Genomic DNA, 22,573 nt, shown 5'->3' with positions numbered 1-22,573 from the left:
ACTATAACCAACACCCTTCTATTACAGGGGATTTCACTCTGACTTTCTCTGGCTGGTCAGTAGCGTGCAGCTTGCATACAAAAAAAGAAAGATATGAATCAACAAACCCAAGGCTACTCAGTAGAGTTGTATTTAGCCGTTCCTGTAAGCAGGAAGTCGTCCTACTGTGCATAATGAGGTGAAGAATGATGTCATATTACTGAGTCTACCTTTAAGCACAATCATCTGGCAACAAAACACAAAAGCAGCTTTTCACTGTGTTAAACAATGACATCTATATCCTCCTACAAACAGGAGAAGAACAATATTTAGAGGAACTTGAAGGTTAATGACTAGTCTATACTCTCTTGGGTGATATTTAGATTTACTATTCTCTTAGAAAGACGGAAGTATTTAGGGGAACTATACTCTGTCAGGAACAAGATGGAAGTATTTAGGGGAACTATACTCTGTCAGGAACAAGATGGAAGTATTTAGGGGAACTATACTCTCTTAGAAACAAGATTGAAGTATTTAGGGGAACTATACTCTCTGAGGAACAAGATGGAAGTATTTAGGGGAACTATACTCTCTGAGGAACAAAGATATGAATCAACAAACCCAAGGCTATTAAAGTTGAAGTGGAAATGATTACAGCTGAAGAAATATCTCTCATCTCTGTCCAAAATGGCACCCCATTCTCTATATAATGCATTTCGGGCCCTGGTTAAAAGTAGTGTACTATATAGGGTATAGGGTGCCAGTTGGGACCGCCTTCCAATGTGCGAACCAGGTCTCCCCCTGGCACAAACAAAATCATTTTCTCTTGTCATTGTTTCTAAACAGAGGAAAAAGAGGCCAAATTGCTCTATAATTCCACTCAGTTTAGTGTAATTTACATTCAAACAAAGAACACCCACATCACGCCAAACCTGGCCTCAAGACAGTTAAACATTTAAAATATCCGTGGTGGGGAGAGTCCCAATGCTAATTAGCTAAATGCTAACCCTTCATTTTGTACTGTATGGTTAAGTGCATAAATAGCTGGCTAGCTGTCCATACATGTAGGCAACATATTTTCAGTTTAGTGTGTCACTCTCAATATCAAGACAGGTACTATGACAGTGTGACAGACTGGGGCTATTGTCTTGTCAGCTAGTGTATCATACTGTAGTATAGCTTGTCGCTCATAGTTTCCTTAGACCTCACAACTACCAGTCTGTGGTAAAGCTTGGTTAAGAGATAAGGAGAATGATCAGATGTCTATTATTAGGAGTAATTAGAGAAATACTGGTGGTCCATTTGCGGATATCATTAAATAATCCAAGCTACATCAAGGCATTTCTTCAAGCTGGGTTCACAGCTAAGGTATACTGTCAGACCTTCAGTATTATCACGTCAAGAGTAATGAGAGCTATACTGGTCAATTTGCTCTTTAATGTATGTTAGGATTGGATCTTGTGAAACAATACTTCTTGGATGCTTCTGAACTAAATCGTTCAGGCCATAATCATCTCATAACTCTACCAATTAAATTCAGAATTCCTATTTCTTGACATTCTCAGGTTTTGCACCCCATGAGTCCCCTTGTCCTCTAGTGACTCAAAATAAAGACATTTTGTAGTAGTAAAACTGACAGTTATTCAGTGACAATATCATTCATGACTGAAAACTCTCTGCACTTTCTATGTCACAAACAACCCCCATGTCAAAAATAAATTATCCGTAATATGCTCCCTCATATAATTTTCTTATTTCAGACTTCTATGTAGACTTTGTTCTCAATTCCTACCACTCTTTTAGGGGGAAAAAAACTAATTTAAAGTCATACACAACTGGCATTTTCCCTTGACACGACACAGTTCAGGGCTCTATCCAAGTGCAGAAAGCCAAGTACTGTTGTTATATAGTCCATAAAACCATTTATGAAAGAATTGTATGAAAGTCAAATAAAGAAACTGGCTTTTGAAGACAAATTAACTTTACAACTCCTAACATTACTCACTGCCAGTAGACTCCAATGCATGCTGAATAATAGTATCATAGTGGTGTGGGGGCTGTGCTTTGGCAAAGTGGGTGGGGTTATATCCTGCCTGTTTGGCCCTGTCCGGGGGTATCATCGGATGGGGCCACAGTGTCTTCTGATCCCTCCTGTCTCAGCCTCCAGTATTTATGCTGCAGTAGTTTATGTGTCGGGGGGCTAGGGTCAGTCTGTTACATCTGGAGTATTCTCTTGTCTTATCCGGTGTCCTGTGTGAATGTAAATATGCTCTCTCTAATTCTCTCTTTGTTTCTTTCTTTCTCTCGGAGGACCTGAGCCCTAGGACTACCTGGCATGATGACTCCTTGCTGTCCCCAGTCCACCTGGCCATGCTGCTGCTCCAGTTTCAACTGTTCTGCCTGCGGCTACGGAACCCTGACCTGTTCACCGGACGTGCTTGTTGCACCCTCGACAATTACTATGATTATTATTATTTGACCATGCTGGTCATTTACGAACATTTTAACATCTTGACCATGTTCTGTTATAATATCCACCCGGCACAGCCAGAAGAGGACTGGCCACCCCTCATAGCCTGGTTCCTCTCTAGGTTTCTTCCTAGGTTTTTGGCCTTTCTCAGGAGTTTTTCCTAGGGAGTTTTTCCCAGCCACCGTGCTTCTTTCACATGCATTGCTTGCTGTTTGGGGTTTTAGGCTGGGTTTCTGTACAGCACTTTGAGATTTCAGCTGATGTACGAAGGGCTATATAAATAAATTTGATTTGATTTGATTTGATCATTGAGACCAACTGTTATGCAGTATGCCTCCAATAAGATCCATCCACATTCATCTACTGTATGTCAGTGATCACCAAGGAATTCCTAGTCGATCGCCAAACATTTTACTTATTTTGCGTTGTTGGCGGTAGGTGCACTTGATTCAGCAGCCCTAGTGCTGTTGGCGGTAGGTGCACTTGATTCAGCAGTCCTAGTGCTGTTGGCGGTAGGTGCACTTGATTCAGCAGCCCTAGTGCTGTTGGCGGTAGGTGCACTTGATTCAGCAGCCCTAGTGCTGTTGGCGGTAGGTGCACTTGATTCAGCAGCCCTAGTGCTGTTGGCGGTAGGTGCACTTGATTCAGCAGCCCTAGTGCTGTTGGCGGTAGGTGCACTTGATTCAGCAGCCCTAGTGCTGTTGGCGGTAGGTGCACTTGATTCAGCAGCCCTAGTGCTGTTGGCGGTAGGTGCACTTGATTCAGCAGCCCTAGTGCTGTTGGAACACTTGATTCAGCAGCCCTAGTGCTGTTGGTGGTAGGTGCACTTGATTCAGCAGTCCTAGTGCTGTTGGCGGTAGGTGCACTTGATTCAGCAGCCCTAGTGCTGAAGGTAGAACTGAAGGTAGAACTCCGCTGGGCCAGAGAGCAAATCAAAGTGCACCTATAGGCCTACCGCTGGCCAATCAGATAGCTCAGATCACCGCGTCTGTACAGTTTCCTTGAGCCATAGATTGTAAAAAGAAGAATCGGACGCACGGCAAAGTTGCTACTTTGAGATGTAAAAACTTTTAAAACCATGACTAGAGAGAGACTCAAACAGATATGCTGTTTGTATGAGTAAGTTCATGGTAAATTACTATTCAGCATTGTCAATACTTTGTTCAACACTTTTATGAGACATAAATAGCGTGTTCTCCCTACTTCCACTCATGCTACAACCAGCACTGCAGCTGTAATGAATGAGTAGAGCAAAGTGTTCTGATATGCTTGTGTTGTTATCATTAGTGGCTTGTGGCTTTTTTTAATATCGAGGAATATTTCACTTTCTCTGGTCACAGCAGTAACAACATGAATTGGTGCATGAGACAGAAATAATGCAGTGCGACTTGAGTTTCACCATCAGCTGGAAGACTGTGTCCCGTTTTCTCAGCGGAGGGAGGGAGAGCGGAGGGACAGTGAGTCGGGGGAGAGGCAGCTTCGCCTCTGCTCCCTCCCCTCAGACTGACTATCAGATGCAGGCCGTCAGTCCAGTAGAAAAAAATGAGTAATACAACAAACTATATATATAATTTCAAAATGGTCTCAGAAGAACAACATTGGCAGGGCAATTCAAGTATAGCCAATATGTAGTGATAATGTATTGGGCCTATAGCCTACTGCACATACCTCAATGCTACAGATCTGTTTTTAATTGGTTAATGTTGCATAGGATTATGTTTTTTAAGTCATGTTTAAAATAAATCTGAGGGGTAGATCTCGGCTTGCATTTTCACTCATAAAGTGATCTTGACTCAGAAAAGGTTGTTGACCACTCATCTACATCATGTGTCCAGCTGAATCAACAAATTACTGCCTTCATATCATAGGCCTGCAGTTTAATCGGCTAATAGCCACAGCACACCAAACCTTCACAAAAGTTGCTAAACTTTAGTAAGGTAATATTAAAAGTAAGTCAAGTCATTGTTTATAGTGAAAAGACGAGCAGGATATTATATTGTGGCAAACACAACATTACAGTTGGAACTTTATTTGGCAAAGAAAATGGCGGCAACAGAATGAAACAAAACATTTGCGACCTGGTTTAAACCTTCACAAAAGTTTTGAACAGGCTGTATTGCAGCAATTACCAAGAAAGGCTAGTGCCTATCATAGCCAACACTTGACACCTAATAATAGGCTGATGATATTTATTAAATAACAGACCTACTTATAACCCATCTTTAACTAAATATGGAGCACCCAATTAAAAATACAGATCAAACTTAACATGGTTTTGTCAACGAAAATGTCTCAACAGAATGAAACAAAACACGTATTGCATATTTAAAGAATTGGTTTGTATTAATTAATAGGCCTACAATAATAACAAGGATATACAACAATAATAATAATGCAAATTATTATAAATACTAAAACATATAATAATAATAAAGTTCCAAAATTGCATCCTACCTGAATAACGAGTTGCACAATAGCCTGCTTTGGCCACGCCAAAATTCTTCTCATCTTTGTCCACTACAATATTAAAACTTTTCCATACAGAGGACATTCCCCTTGTAGCAGGGCTCCAGATTAACATTGGTGGCACCAGCCCATGATTTTGGTCGTACCAATTTGTTTTTGCAGCATCACGAATTAGAACTAATGAGTAGGCTTCTCATCTTCTAAAATCATTCACAGCTTTGTGCAACCTAATCCAGTGATCGTCATGTATTGTGGGTAGACAATTAGGCTCTTGATGTTATATTTTACTGTTAAAATACTGCTTCAGAAGGATTTTTATATATATATATATATATATATATATATACTGCTCAAAAGAATAAAGGGAACACTTAAACAACACATCCTAGATCTGAATGAAAGAAATAATCTTATTAAATACTTTTTTCTTTACATAGTTGAATGTGCTGACAACAAAATCACACAAAAATAATCAATGGAAATCCAATTTATCAACCTATGGAGGTCTGGATTTGGAGTCACACTCAAAATTAAAGTGGAAAACCACACTCCAGGCTGATCCAACTTTGATGTAATGTCCTTAAAACAAGTCAAAATGAGGCTCAGTAGTGTGTGTGGCCTCCACGTGCCTGTATGACCTCCCTACAATGCCTGGGCATGCTCCTGATGAGGTGGCGGATGGTCTCCTGAGGGATCTCCTCCCAGACTTGGACTAAAGCATCCGCCAAGTCCTGGACAGTCTGTGGTGCAACGTGGCGTTGGTGGATGGAGCGAGACATGATGTCCCAGATGTGCTCAATTGGATTCAGGTCTGGGGAACGGGCGGGCCAGTCCATAGCATCAATGCCTTCCTCTTGCAGGAACTGCTGAATGACTCCAGCCACGAGGTCTAGCATTGTCTTGCATTAGGAGGAACCCAGGGCCAACCGCACCAGCATATGGTCTCACAAGGGGTCTGAGGATCTCATCTCGGTACCTAATGGCAGTCAGGCTACCTCTGGCGAGCACATGGAGGGCTGTGCGGCCCCCCAAAGAAATGCCACCCCACACCATGACTGACCCACCGCCAAACCGGTCATGCTGGAGGATGTTGCAGGCAGCAGAACGTTCTCCACGGCGTCTCCAGACTCTGTCACGTCTGCCACGTGCTCAGTGTGAACCTGCTTTCATCTGTGAAGAGCACAGGGCGCCAGTGGCGAATTTGCCAATCTTGGTGTTCTCTGGCAAATGCCAAATGTCCTGCACGGTGTTGGGCTGTAAGCACAACCCCCACCTGTGGACGTCGGGCCCTTATACCACCCTCATGGAGTCTGTTTCTGACCGTTTGAGCAGACACATGCACATTTGTGGCCTGCTGGAGGTCATTTTGCAGGGCTCTGGCAGTGCATCTCCTGCTCCTCCTTGCACAAAGGCGGAGGTAGCGGTCCTGCTGCTGTGTTGTTGCCCTCCTACGGCCTCCTGCACGTCTCCTGATGTACTGGCCTGTCTCCTGGTAGCGCCTCCATTCTCTGGACACTACGCTGACAGACACAGCAAACCTTCTTGCCACAGCTCGCATTGATGTGCCATCCTGGATGAGCTGCACTACCTGAGCCACTTGTGTGGGTTGTAGACTCCATCTCATGCTACCACTAGAGTGAAAGCACCACCAGCATTCAAAAGTGACCAAAACATCAGCCAGGAAGCATAGGAACTGAGAAGTGGTCTGTGGTCCCCACCTGCAGAACCACTCCTTTATTGGGGGTGTCTTGCTAATTGCCTATAATTTCCACCTGTTGTCTATTCCATTTGCACAACAGCATGTGAAATTTATTGTCAATCAGTGTTGCTTCCTAAGTGGACAGTTTGATTTCACAGAAGTGTGATTGACTTGGAGTTACATTGTGTTGTTTAAGTGTTCCCTTTTTTTTTTTGAGCAGTGTTTATAAGTCGAAACTCAAAACACATTAGGTAGATCAGTAACTCTACCCACCCATAGTAGCAATGTATTAATCTAAGAGTACATTTTACTTTTAATGTCCCAAAAACTTTGCAGTTATAGCCAACCGTCCAATGAGACCTAAGCACCGCAATGGCCAATACACATTTTGTGCACTCTGTATCTCAAAGCCATATCAAATATGTTTCTTAAATAGTTGATATTGAGCTCAAATTTGACAGTTGAGAAATAAAAAGTAAACCAACAGAAAGCTGAGAACATCTTCTCTCCTTCTGTGATAATACGATAGGTGTGTCTTCCCAGGAATGTTTTGACTTTAAAATGTTATACAATCAGAACACTTTTCTTTCTCCCGGGGGATATTTTGTTCGTGCCTGGGAAAGGAGAGAGAGAGTGGCTCGCTAGAGATAGCAGCAGGCCCCTGAGAAACAGGTACATGGGCAGGCAGACATTTTCATTAAAGAATCACGAGGATAATGGAAAGGAAAGGGGGGATACCTAGTCAATTGTACAACTGAATGCCTTCAACTGAAATGTGTCTTCCGCATTTAACCCAACCCCTCTGAATCAGAGAGGTGTGGGGGGGGGGCTGCCTTAATCCACTTTACAATTTGACCGAATCATGGTTTTAGCCTCCTAAAAAAATAAGACATTTTAGTGAGACGAATGAATGTGCAGCCTGCACCGATGCAACCAATGCATTTTTTTAATCTCCCACCACCAGGTGTCAAAGGGTCGCAAAATGCAACTAAATGGTGGCAGTCTGGAGCCCTGGCTAGTAGGCTTTTCCCTCTCTAACTTTAGTTTTCCTTCAATGAAAAAGGCCTCCATCTTTACAATCAACAGTAGCCTAGGCCAAGGCTCCTCTCTCACTCCCTCTCTCTCCTCAGCAGCAGGGGGAGCCACAAAAAATTTTTCCCAGCTACAATTTTATTAATCAGCTTTTCAGTATTTTATCGTCCAAAAGCCGGAAATTACCAGCTAACAGAAACCATTTTCCCCAATGGTTTTCCATAGCCTCCTTACACACACCACGCTGCGCTCTGTCCATAGTGCTGACACAGCACAGCAGAATTACAGATTTTGCGCCAACCTGTCAATCAATCATTTTAACTTTTTTTGCTATTTTTATATAGGGACTAAGCCCCCTTTTGCCCCGGGTACAGGCCTGTCCCAAAAAGACAGCAGTCCAACATTTGCTGCATACTATCCATACATAAAATCAACAACTCAATGGCACAGTAAGCAACGGCCAATGTCCTTACAATTTTCACACAATTTCACAGTATTGTTACAACCTCATAGTGTGGAAATATATATAAAAGACAGGTAAATCATGTTTTTGACTACACTGGGCCTTTAATGTTCTTACCTCAAAAACTTCTTCATCCAGAATCCTGGTTCCAAAGACAACGATGCCGTCAGTGTTGATGGCCGCCCCGTCGCTCCTCTTCAGTGGCCTGCTCAGCTTCTTCTTACAATCCACAATGATGGTCACACTCTTCTTCTCCACACTGATGGCCACGCGATGCCATCTATACATGGACAGAGGAGGAAGTGGGTTAGAGAAATATGAGAGATTTGGAGGAGAACATGAAACGTATGTGGTGTATTTGTTGATGTTGAATGGTAAAACCTGAGCACAGGATAGACATTTACAGTCTGGTATAGTCAGAGATTATCTACTGTCTGATATAGTCAGAGATTATCTACCGTCTGGTATAGTCAGAGATTATCTACAGTCTGGTATAGTCAGAGATTATCTACAGTCTGGTATAGTCAGAGATTATCTACCGTCTGGTATAGTCAGAGATTATCTACAGTCTGGTATAGTCAGAGATTATCTACAGTCTGGTATAGTCAGAGATTATCTACAGTCTGGTATAGTCAGAGATTATCTACAGTCTGGTATAGTCAGAGATTATCTACTGTCTGCTGTAGTCAGAGATTATCTACTGTCTGATATAGTCAGATATTATCTACAGTCTGGTATAGTCAGAGATTATCAACAGTCTGGTATTAGTCAGAGATTATCTACCGTCTGGTATAGTCAGAGATGATCTATAGTCAGAGATTATCTACCGTCTGGTATAGTCAGAGATGATCTATAGTCAGAGATGATTTACAGTCTGGTATAGTCAGAGATTATCTACCGTCTGGTATAGTCAGAGATGATCTACAGTCTGGTATTAGTCAGAGATGATCTACCGTCTGGTATAGTCAGAGATTATCTAAAGTCTGGTATAGGCAGAAATTATCTACCTTCTGGTATAGGCAGAAATTATCTACCTTCTGGTATAGTCAGAGATTATCTACAGTCTGGTATTAGTCAGAGATGATCTACAGTCTGGTATAGTCAGAGATTATCTACAGTCTGGTATAGTCAGAGATGATCTACAGTCTGGTATAGTCAGAGATTATCTACAGTCTGGTATAGGCAGAAATTATCTACCTTCTGGTATAGTCAGAGATTATCTACAGTCTGGTATTAGTCAGAGATTATCTACCGTCTGGTATTAGTTTGGGGCGGCAGGTAGCCTAGTCGTTAGCGCTTTGGACTAGTAACCGAAAGGTTGCAAGTTCAAATCCCTGAGCTGACAGGGTACAAATCTGTCATTCTGCCCCTGAACAGGCAGTTAACCCACTGTTCCTAGGCTGTCATTGAAAATAAGAATTTGTTCTTAACTGACTTGCCTGGTTAAAATAAAATAAATAAATAGTCAGAGATGATCTACCGTATGGTATAGTCAGAGAGATGCCAACAGATTTAAAACTAGGTTGTTCTTGTTGAAGATAATTTGATCTTCTCAGAAAAATTCCTAGTTAGACAAACAATAAAACAATAAAATTACAGTAATTGAAACAGGCTTAGTCTACTTTACAAGTTTTGGAAAACAGATAAATCAACTACAGACATTGAAGTCACATACCAATGCAGCATTTAATTTCACTGTAGACAATTGTATCAGGCACGTTTTCGCAAAATGTTTCATATTAGCAAAGAGTTCACGGTCAGAATATTAATGTTAGTTAGATAATTTATGAAGCTCAAACTCTTTTATTTGGATAGTTAAGTACACATCAACAACACAGACAGCTGTAAATAATTTGGCAAAAACTATTTGTAATTAAAACCCTGCCAAATAAATAATTGGGTTACTCAAAAATACAACCATCCCACAGTTATATTCCTTATGTTTTCAATAACTAAACAATGAAGCATATAAATCTAATAATTGTGCATTTTCAGTGATTTGTTTGGGTCTGCTTAGAAGCCTTAAATATGTTCTTGAGAATTCAGAACACTTAGATCCGGTCACCCATCTTGTAAAACATGGCTTATTGTGCATTTGGAAAGTATTCAGACTCCTTGACTTTTTCCACATTTTGTTACGTTACAGCCTTATTCTAAAATGAATTTTAAAAAAAAGAAAAAAATCTCATCAATCTACACATAATACCCCATAATGACATCACAATACCCCATAATGACATCACAATACCCCATAATGACATCACAATACCCCATAATGACAAAGCAAAAACTGGTGTTTCCAAACCTCTTTCATTCAAGATTGATGAAGGCTACTGTGTCACAATCCTGTCTCGGAGCTCTATGGACAATTCCTTCAACCTCATGGCTTGGTTTTTGCTCTGACATGCACTGTCAACTGTGAGACCACATATAGACAGGGCTGTGCCTTTCCAAATCATGTCCAATCAATTGAATTTACCACAGGTGGACTCCAATCAAGTTGTAGAAACATCTCAAGGATGATCAATGGAAACAGGATGCACCTGAGCTCAATGTTGAGTCTCATAGCAAAGGGTCTGAATACTTATGTAAATATGTTTTTTTTTCTTCTGTTTTTAAAAACAGGTTTCTAAAAACAGGTTTTTAGAAATGTTTGCAAATGTATTAAAAATGTTTGCAAACATTTCTAAAAACCTGTTTTCGCTTTGTCATGATGGGTTATTGTGTGTAGAATGCTGAAGACATTTATTATTTATTTAATCAATTTTAGAATAAGACTGTAATGTCACAAAATGTGGAAAAAGTCAAGGGGGCTGAATACTTTCCGAATGGACTGTAGGTGGTATGGAGTATGTCTGCACTAAGAACTCAGTAAGGCCACAGACCCTCTCAGAAACATCTTACTGTCCTCCATGTACAACATCGAAAGCACAACAAGCATAAAACTGCACACCAATGAGCATCTTCTAACTTTTCGTAGGTTTAGGTTCAGTCACCAAGTGAAAGGACAAACTTCAGTTACTTACCTGAGGAAAGAGAAATCCTAAAACTGACCCAAACAGCGCCTAACCCTAATCCTAATCCTAACCCTAATCCTAACCCTCTCAAACCCTAATCCTAATCCTAACCCTAACCCTAATCCTAACCCTAACCCTCTCAAACCCTAATCCTAATCCTAACCCTAACCCTAATCCTAACCCTAACCCCAATCCTAACCCCAACCCTAACCCTAACCTTACCCCAACCCTAACCTAATCCTAACCCTAACCTTACCCCAACCCTAACCTAACCCTAACCTAACCCAACCCTAACCCTCTCAAACCCTAACCCTAATCCTAACCCTAATCCTAATCCTAACCCTAACCCTAACCCTAATCCTAATCCTAACCCTAACCCTCTCAAACCCTAATCCTAATCCTAACCCTAACCCTAACCCTAATCCTAACCCTAATCCTAACCCTAATCCTAATCCTAACCCTAACCTTACCCCAACCCTAACCCTAACCTTACCCCAACCCTAACCTAATCCTAACCCTAACCTTACCCCAACCCTAACCTAACCCTAACCTAACCCAACCCTAACCCTAACCCTAATCCTAACCCTAACCTTACCCCAACCCTAACCTAACCTAACCCTAATCCTAACCTTACCCCAACCCTAATCCTAACCCTAACCTAACCCCAATCCTAACCCTAACCCTACTCCTAACCTTACCCCAACCCTAACCCTAATCCTAACCCTAACCTTACCCCAACCCTAACCTTGTCCATAACATAAAAGGCCTTGCTCTGTGATACAGTAGTGATGAGTTACTCAGGTGTCTCAGACATCACTTACTTGCCATCAGCGAGGTTGATGGATCTAAACAATGGGTAATCCTCTGGGGCAGGTTTCCCATGTTGGTCTTCGTACAGGAAGACAGGAGAGCGTCCCACCTCCACACCCAGCTGCTGGACCCCCTGCTCATTATACACAGACAGCAGGAAGGACTGGCTGCCTGCCTTGGGCTTGATGGTGAACATCACTGAGAAGTCCTCTGGGAACACTCCTCCTGGTGAAAGAAGAAAAAGAAGAGAGAGGTTATTAATCTGATTGGTTAGAGAGCTTCATTTATTCATCTGATTGGTTAGAGAGGTTCATTTATTCATCTGATTGGTTAGAGAGGTTCATTATTCATCTGATTGGTTCTGTTTATTTGGATCCCCATTAGCTGCCAAACTCCTGGGTAATCATCAATGTGTAGCGCCAAAAGTGAAGGGAAGAATGTTAGAGGAGGGCGAACAACAAGAAGATAGGTTAGCTTAGCAATATGACATCATCAAAACCAGAAAAGTTAGAGAAGGTAGAGGTGGACGCAGTAACATGACATCATCAGACACAGAAGAGTTAGAAAGGATAGAGGTGGATGCAGTAATATGACATCATCAGACACAGAAGAGTTAGAGAGGATAGAGGTGGACGCAGTAAAATTACATCATCAGACACAGAAGAGTTAGAGAGGGTAGAGGTGGACGCAGTAATATGACATCATCAGACACAGAAGAGTTAGAGAGGATAGAGATGGACGCAGTAAAATGACATCGCCAGACACAGAAGAGTTAGAGATGTTAGAGGTGGACGCAGTAATATGACATCATTAGACACAGAAGAGTTAGAGAGGATAGAGGTGGACGCGGTAATATGACATCATCAGACACAGAAGAGTTCGAGAGGGTAGAGGTGGACGCAGTGATATGACATCATCAGACACAGAAGAGTTCGAGAGGATAGAGGTGGACGCGGTAATATGACATCATCAGACACAGAAGAGTTCGAGAGGATAGAGGTGGACGCAGTAATATGACATCTAAGGCTGGCAAAATTAAAGAATAACCCTATAACTGACGGATATGGATGGAGACCATCATGAAAATAAAATAACCGTTATAAACGCTGTATAAAAAATGTAATAACCGGGGACAAAAAGCTGCTTTTGAAGTCCAAAAGACAAAAAAGAAAACAAGGCTTCCGAAATGTAAAAAACAGACACTAGGCCTGCTAAATCAAGATTAATAATTATAATAATAAACTCAGCATAAAAAGAAATGGCCCTTTTTCAGGACCCTGTCTTTCAAAAATAATTTGTAAAAATACAAATAACTTCACAGATCTTCATTGTAAAGGGTTTAAACAGTTTCCCATGCTTGTTCAATGAACCATAAACAATTAATGAATATGCACCTGTGGAACGGTCGTTAAGACACTAACAGCTTACAGACGGTAGGCAATTAAGGTCACAGTTATGAAAACTTAGGACACTAAAAGATGCCTTTCTACTGACTCTGAAAAACGCCAAAAGAAAGATGCACAGGGTCCCTGCTCATCTGCATGAACGTGCCTTAGGCATGCTGCAAGGAGGCATGAGGACTGCAGATGTGGCCAGGGCAATAAATTGCAATGTCCGTACTGTGAGACGCCACACCAGATACTGACTGTTACTTTTGATTTTAAACCCCCCTCCCCTTTGTTCAGGGACACATTATTCAATTTCTCACATGTCTGTGGAACTTGTTCAGTTTATGTCTCAGTTGTTGAATCTTGTTATGTTCATACAAATATTTACACATGTAAATTTGCTGAAAATAAACGCAGTTGACAGTGAGTTTAGTAACGTTTAGTAACGTTTAGTGTGGAACAAACAGCTGACTGAAGACGGGGACGGCAGGGAAATCGTTTGGTTGAGTCTGTTTCTGCGGTAACATGGACTCTTAACAACGTGATGAAACTTTGTTGCTGAAACGAGCAAGGTGTTGTAGCAAACGAGTCTTCGGTTGTCTAGGCAACGCCCCCCCCCCCCTCCCTGCAGCAGCGCATGCAGTCAGGAGCGGTTATTTGTTATTTTGGTATATTTTATTAGGATCCCCCATTAGCTGTTGCAAAAGCAGCAGCTACTCTTCCCGGGGTTCCACACAAAACATGAAACATAATACAGAATGACACAAATTCCAGAACATCATTAGACAAGAACAGCTCAAGGACAGAACTACATACATTTTTTTTAAAACATATCAATGCATACACACAAACTATCGAGGTCAAATAGGGGAGAGTTGCGAGTTGTTGCTTTATCTGCTTTTTGAAACCCGGTTTGCTGTTTATTAGAGCAATATGAGATGGAATGGAGTTCCATGCAATAATAGTTCTATATAAAACTGTACACTTTCTTGAATTTGTTCTGGATTAGGGGACTATGAAAAGACCCCTGGTGGCATGTCTGGTGGGATACGTTATAACGGTGACCGGGGTCAATTTTCCTCACCAATAACCGTCCTCCAAAATTCCATGACCGTTACAGCCCTAATGACATCATCATATTTCTGGGAGACTTCCTGTTTATATCATTTTTGTTTTTGTTTTTACCTTTATTTAACAAGGCAATTTTAAGAACACATTCTTATTTACAATGACGGCCTACCCCGGCCAAACCCGGACGACGCTGGGCCAATTGTGCGCCGCCTTATGGGACTCCCAATCACGGCCGGTTGTGATTCAGCCTGGATTTTAAACAGGGACTGTAGTGACGCCTCTTGGCACTGAGATGCAGTGCCTTAGACCGCTGCGCCACTCGGGAGCCCAGAATTCAAGGCTTGTCTTTATTTACGCCCATCCTTGATGACACATTAACATAATAATGTCAATCTCATGGACTGTTAGCCCTCACACCCATAGCTTTGTCTACTTGAGAGGGGTTACATTTCCCTAGCTTCATCCTTTAGTTTACCAGACGATGTGGCAGGGTCAGGCTCGTAAAATTACAGATTTGTACCTTTAATTTTATCCCAATTATAGTAGATACTAATAACTTTAATTTAAGTTTAAATGTGTTCTTTGTTGCTGGGTACTTTAAGCACGTATAAGAGCAACTGGCTAATCTTGAAAGTCACAAGTGACCTAATTGGACCATTCGTTTTACAAGGTGTGTGAAAAGAGAACAATCCTAACAAATGTAGTTCTTTAACTAACCATTAAGTAGAATAAACGACTAATAGGTTTGCTGGTGATGATATAAAAGCTGAATTGTTCTCGTTTAGAGAACTCTGACAGACTGCCACTATTGCCAATTCAAATGGGAAACTGTACTCCACTCCATTCAATTGTATTTGAGCCTATTTGACTGAAATTCCCACTCTTTAAAACCAGTAATATTCCCAGGCAAATAATTTTTTTGGCCTAAAATCACAGAAAATCTCACTGTTCATTTAATCTCCTGGTATTTTGTGCCTTTATTTTTCTTTTGCTGTTTGGGCAATTTGGCAAAGCACCAACACTCACAGACGGAGGAAACAGTATTTAACAAGCCACTGTGTCTAGTAAAGTTGTATACAGTATCCTGCCAGTATGAGCCAAGTAGGCAACTAGAGTCTTTAACTGTCTATCTTTTCAACCAGAAAGAGGGCAAACAACTCCAACGGACAAGAATCAACTTTGTCCTTCGAGCTAATAAATGCTTGGTCGTTACCCTACGTGTCCTTATAGTATAGGCCTTATCATTCTGTATCTGCAGTCTTCCTTCATAAATTAACCATCTCAATTAACCTCCCTTATTCTCTCAATTCATTAATCCCTACAGTGTAGTCCCTATTCTATATGTTCATTAATCCCTACAGTGTAGGCCTGTCATGTCCTGACCAGTAAAAGGGGTTATTTGTTATTGTAGTTTGGTCAGGGCGTGGCAGGGGGTGTTTGTTTTGTGTGTTTCGGGGTTTTTGGTTTATGTTCTATGTTATCTATTTCTATGTGTTTATCTAGTTTTCTATTTCTATGTTGGGTTTTTGGCAATGACCTCCAATTAGAGGCAGCTGGTTGTCGTTGTCTCTAATTGGAGGCCATATTTAGTGGGGTTTGTTTTCACTTGTGTTTTGTGGGTGGTTATTTTCTGTTTAGCCTGTGTGCCTTATGAAACTGTTTCGTTGTTTTGTTATTTTTGTTTAAGTGTTCACTTTACTTCAAATAAGTTAAGTATGAGCACTTTACCCGCTGCGCCTTGGTCCAATCCTTACGACGCCTATGACAAGGCCCTATTCTATCAATTCAATCATCCCTACAGCGTAGTCCCTACACTCTCATTTATTCATCTATCTCTACAGGGTACATGAAGTACTTGCTGTATTCATACATTAAACATCTCAATTCCACCAATCAATAGAACTGAAACGTATCCCTGTTCCATATCTATCAACATCAGGTTAGACAGTGTTTTGTACCATTGCAGCTAATGACCTAGTTGTTGTATTCCCTCTGTTGTTCAATCAATCAAATTTCAATCAAATGTATTTATAAAGCACTTCTTACATCAGCTGATATCTCAAAGTGCTTTACAGAAACCCAGCCTAAAACCCCAAACAGCAAGCAATGCAGGTGTAGAAGCACAGTGGCTAGGGAAAAAACTCCCTAGAAAGGCCAGAACCTAGGAAGAAACCTAGAGAGGAACCAGGCTATGAGGGGTGGCCAGTCCTCTGTTGTTTTATTGTCAGTACTGTGGATTAACTGGTTTGAACAGTAAGCAGTTTAGGACAGTAGCATACCTCTATGGAGACCCCTTGGAAGTGTCCAAAATGGCGCCCTATTCCCTATGAGGTGCACAACATAGGGAATAGGGATACGGTGCCATCTGGAATTCAAACACTATCGAAGACGTTTCTGTCTTTCCAAAATGGCCTCTGATGAATTCTGATGTGTTTGTGAGACGCCCTATGGGACTCCTAATCACGGGCAAGATGTGATACAGCCTGGATTCAAACCAGGGACTGTAGTGACATCTCTTGCACTGAGATGCAGAGCCTTTAGACCGCTGCGCCACTCGGGAAGCGTGTGGTAAATCAATTTACGTGAGGTTTGATGTGTGTGTGTGTGTGTGTGTGTGTGTGTGTGTGTGTGTGTGTGTGTGTGTGTGTGTGTGTGTGTGTGTCTCCAGATCGGTTAAGTCACCTGGGAAGACTTGCTTGCTGGGAGCGCTGATCTGGGCCTGTTTCCCCACACGGAAGGCTATGTCAGGTTTAGATCCTCTCCGGTGAGCGCAGAAGCCCGTAGCTTTACGGACGCCATCCGGGGAGCTGTGGAAGTCCAGAACCTTGAGTACATCCACTGGGTCAGCTGTGAAGAGAGGACAGGGAGAAATGTTTTGTATTTTCACATGGTAAAAATAAAGAGTTTGTTCATATGGTAGCAGTATAGCAAATGTACTGTATTGTCGATTTTTTTATTGTTTTATTTTTTACCTCAGGGGTGAGGATTAAGTAGCCTCATTTTAGCTTTGACCTCAAGAGGTTTAGTACAAAAAGGAGTTTCATAAAAGCATAAAACCATAAAATCAGACATTACTATCTTTAATCTAACATGAAAGCTATTAAATGAGTATATATAGCTTTCACCTCACAGTTTAAGTATATTACTGTGTAATTACCATGGTATTAACTATCAACTACGTTTTTAAGTAGTAGTAGAACTGAAGCCTGAAAAAGACAGGAAATTCACATGAGCACCACAATGTCTACTCCACCCCATGTGCTCTACCAAGGTTTTCCAGCACACAGCTTTGACCTACGACAGTAGGTCTGTTTGTAGTGGTAGCTCGGTTGCTTTGCCATAGAACAGGTCAACACTCAACAAAAAGGATGGAGGTTTGACGTTTTCCAAGAAGATGGACATGGTTTTACCACACCCGTAGATGGTTTTACTGCACGTGAAGACAAATGTACCGATACTGCCACCAGAGTTTTTATGCAGAAACCTGGGCGGTGGGCCTGTAAAGATGATTAGGGGCCATCTAATGGGTTTAATAGGGCCCCCCCCCCCACCTATATGGGGTCCACTCTACAAAACCACAGTTACAGACCCACAGGGAGGGAGGTTAAGAGAGAGGGGGGAGACAGTGAGAGAGAGAGAGAGAGAGAGAGAGAGAGAGAGAGCAGGGGAGAGAGAGAATGAAAGAGAGAGAGAGAGAGTTGGAGAGAGAGAGAGAGGGAGAGAGAGAGAGTTGGAGAGAGAGAGACAGAGAGAGACAGAGAGAGAGAGAGAGAGAGAGAGGGAGAGAGGGAGGGAGGGAGGGAGCATGGGGGAGCCAGAGAGAAAGGGAAAGATAGAGGGAGAGAGAGAGAGTTGGAGAGAGAGAGAGAGAGAGAGAGAGAGTTGGAGAGTGTGAGAGAAAGGGATAAAACGTGGCCACTAGGCCTTTGGGTCTGGCACAGTAGGGTTGAGGTTTTACAGGCAATTTACACCACTGAGAACCTTTCCTATTAATGGAATAGGAACTGAAGGAGTGAGTGTCTTTTGTGTTACATACAACTGTTACACATACTATGGTTTGTGACTCTCTCTCTAATTCTCTCTCGCTCCCTGTTCCTCTCACTATCGCTCTCTTTTTCTATCTCTCTCAACTGACTAGCTGTATCAGCAAAGACGAGAGGAATTCTCTAACTATTTAATTTACTTACTTCCCCTCCCTCCCTCCCCTGAGGGTCACAGTGATATACAGTATGGTTATGGGGAATTTCAAGCAGGCTAATAGCAGGACAAGGTTTTAAAGGAGCCGTACACACAGGGGGTCTCTTCACTACTCACTAATAGGTTGAAAACGTCCCACATGGCACACATAGGGCTCTGGTCAAAAGAAGTGCACTATATAGGGAATAGGGTGCCATAGGGCTCTGGTCAAAAGAAGTGCACTATATAGGGAATAGGGTGCCATAGAGCTCTGGTCCAAAGTAGTGCACTATATAGGGAATAGGGTGCCATAGGGCTCTGGTCCAAAGTAGTGCACTATATAGGGAAGAGGGTTCCATAGGGCTCTGCTCTGGTCAAAAGTAGTGCACTATATAGGGAATAGGGTTCCATAGAGCTCTGGTCCAAAGTAGTGCACTATATAGGGAATAGGGTGCCATAGAGCTCTGGTCCAAAGTAGTGCACTATATAGGGAATAGGGTGCCATAGGGCTCTGGTCCAAAGTAGTGCACTATATAGGGAAGAGGGTTGAATAGGGCTCTGGTCAAAAGTAGTGCACTATATAGGGAATAGGGTGCCATTTGGGACCCAGAGGTGGACAACGTTCCAGTTCCCAGATGATTTATGTGGATCCTTTTCTAAAGAAGACCTCACCGTACATAGACGTATCTCAGTGTCTATACTGTTACTGAAGGATCAGCTCACTAAGGATCATGGTCCAAACACACCAACACAGTGGTGAAGCGGACATGAGAAGGCCTCGTCCCCTGCAGGAGGCCGAATAGATTTCAACCACATAGCCTATCGCTATTCGCCCTCCTGTTATTAACCAGAAGGACAGTGACACAACTATCGACATAACACGGGAAATATGAACCAACTATCGACATAACACGGGAAATATGACCAAACTATCAACATAACACGGGAAATATGAACAAACTATCGACATAACACGGGAAATATGACCAAACTATCGACATAACACGGGAAATATGAACCAACTATCGACATAACACGGGAAATATGAACCAACTATCGACATAACACGGGAAATATGAACCAACTATCGACATCACACGGGAAATATGAACCAACTATCGACATAACACGGAAATATGACCAAACTATCGACATCACACGGGAAATATGACCAAACTATCGACATAACACGGGAAATATGAACCAACTATCGACATCACACGGGAAATATGAACCAACTATCGACATAACACGGAAATATGAACAAACTATCGACATAACACGGGAAATATGACCAAACTATCGACATAACACGGGAAATATGAACAAACTATCGACATAACACGGGAAATATGACCAAACTATCGACATAACACGGGAAATATGACCAAACTATCGACATAACACGGGAAATATGACCAAACTATCGACATAACACGGGAAATATGACCAAACTATCGACATAACACGGGAAATATGACCAAACTATCGACATAACACGGGAAATATGAACCAACTATCGACATAACACGGGAAATATGAACCAACTATCGACATCACACGGGAAATATGACCAAACTATCGACATAACACGGGAAATATGACCAAACTATCGACATAACACGGGAAATATGAACCAACTAACGACATAACACGGGAAATATGACCAAACTATCGACATAACACGGAAATATGACCAAACTATCGACATATCACGGGAAATATGACCAAACTATCGACATAGCACGGGAAATATGAACCAACTATCGACATCACACGGGAAATATGAACCAACTATCGACATCACACGGGAAATATGAACCAACTATCGACATCACACGGGAAATATGACCAAACTATCGACATAACACGGGAAATATGACCAAACTATCGACATAACACGGGAAATATGAACCAACTATCGACATCACACGGGAAATATGACCAAACTATCGACATAACACGGGAAATATGACCAAACTATCGACATAACACGGAAATATGACCAAACTATCGACATATCACGGGAAATATGACCAAACTATCGACATAGCACGGGAAATATGAACCAACTATCGACATCACACGGGAAATATGAACCAACTATCGACATCACACGGGAAATATGAACCAACTATCGACATCACACGGGAAATATGACCAAACTATCGACATCACACGGGAAATATGACCAAACTATCGACATCACTGGGGCCGAGCTCCCTGTCATCGTGGACTTTAATTGAACCTTTATTTAACTAGGCAAGTCAATATCAAGTGGTGTCAGAGGTTGACCCTCAAAATAGTCAAAGACTCCAGCCACCCAAGTCACAGACTGTTCTCTCTGCTACCTCACGACAAGCGGTACCGATGCACCACATTTTTTACCAACAGGACCCTGAACAGCTTCCAAGCCATAAGACCGTTAAATAGTTAGTTCAATAGTTAAGCAAACAGCTACCCGGACTTTCTGCAAGGACCTTTTTTGCACTAACTCTTTTGACTCGTCACATACGCTGCTGCTACTGTTTACTATCTGTCATGTTATTCCTAGTTATATGTACATATCTACCTCAGTTACCTTCGTACCCCTGCACATTGACTCAGTACTGGTACCCCTTTTCCAACAATGCAGAGATAAAGATTTTAAAAAAAAATCTCTAAACAAATAGAAAAAAAAGGAGATGATCTAACAGAACTTTCATCACGTTTCACATCTTGGCTACGTCCCAAACGGCAGCCTATTCCCTATATAGTGCACTTCGTTTGATATGCAGCCCTTGTATCTGAACCCCTCATCTTATAAGACTAACTAAACCCAGAACAAATATCAAAAGATTCTCCTCCAGCCATCCAGCCATCCCCAACAACATGGGATAATCTTGTCTGGACAGAAAAACCCTTATGTCACCCTTACACCAACCGTATACATGGGGCGGATTGGCCATAGGGCATTTCCGAGCAAATGCCAGATGGGCTGGTCCATTTTTAACTCAGTGGGTTGGTCTAAATTGGGGCTTTGGTGCAAAAGTATTATTATATGGATAATAATGGGGGGGGGGGCACAAGAGTAAAAAATGGTCCGGGATGATTTCTGGTCCCAGTCCATCCCTTACATCACCTTTATGTTACCCTTATGTCACCCTTATGTCACCCTTATGTCACCCCTCTGTCCTTCTGTTACCGAGTCAACGGACAGGAAGCAGCGCCTTCCAAAGTAGCAAATAACAATAATAAAGTAACAGATTGTTTCACGATCTGACAAGAATGGGAGCTTCTGAAGCCTTTCTAGTCTGGCATATAAAGGCTTCGTAGAAAGACAACTAGAAGGAGGAATTTAATATGCAATCTCACTGAAATGATGATAAAGATCCGCAAGGTTCTCAGAGAGTTGGATTCATTGAAAGAATAGGCCTAATGTGTTTGGTCCCAAAGTCTCACTCAAAGAAGAATCTAGAGGAAACGGAAGGAAAACTCCCCCATTCACATCGACGGGGCTGTAGGGGGGAGTGGGTCAAGGGCTTCAAGTTCCTCAGTGTCAACATCACTAAGGATCTATCGTAGTCAAAACACGACAACGCCTCTTTCCCATCAGGAGGATGAAAAGATTTGGCATGGGCCCTCAGATCCTCAAGAAGTTCTACAGCTACACCATCGAGAGCATCTTGACTGGTTGCATCACCGCCTGGTAACGCAAGCATCCGACCGCAAGATGCTACAGAGGGTAGTGTGGACAGCCCAGTACATCACTGGCCATCCAGGACCTCTATACCAGGCGGTGTAAGAGGAAGGCCCTAAAAATTGTCAAAGACTCCAGCCACACAAGTCACAGACTGTTCTCTCTGCCACCGATGCACCAACAGGACCCTAAACAACTTCTACCCCCAAGCCATAAGACTGCTAAAAAGTTACTTAATTAACCAAATAGCTTCCTGCATTGACCATTTTTTTTCCACAAACTTTTTTTTGGACTCGTCACATACGCTGCTTCTACTGTTTACT

General features: G+C 42.0%; 1 protein-coding gene across 1 annotated transcript in view; it reads right to left on the bottom strand.

The window, feature by feature from the left end:
- LOC115170192 (collagen alpha-1(XI) chain) overlaps window positions 1–22,573 on the bottom strand; it is a gene marked incomplete in the record, with an annotated part of 195,147 nt that overhangs the window by 157,131 nt on the left and 15,443 nt on the right. Inside the window, 3 exon segments of the mRNA XM_029726559.1 lie at window positions 8,227–8,389; window positions 11,948–12,161; window positions 17,078–17,242. Of these exon segments, the coding sequence (XP_029582419.1) occupies window positions 8,227–8,389; window positions 11,948–12,161; window positions 17,078–17,242 (542 nt within the window).

Source organism: Salmo trutta, chromosome 31 (genome assembly GCF_901001165.1).
Source record: "Salmo trutta chromosome 31, fSalTru1.1, whole genome shotgun sequence".
Taxonomy (NCBI): Eukaryota; Metazoa; Chordata; class Actinopteri; order Salmoniformes; family Salmonidae; genus Salmo; species Salmo trutta.
The sequence above is the reverse complement of the archived record's forward strand: the minus strand, read 5'-3'. Positions and strand labels throughout refer to the sequence as shown.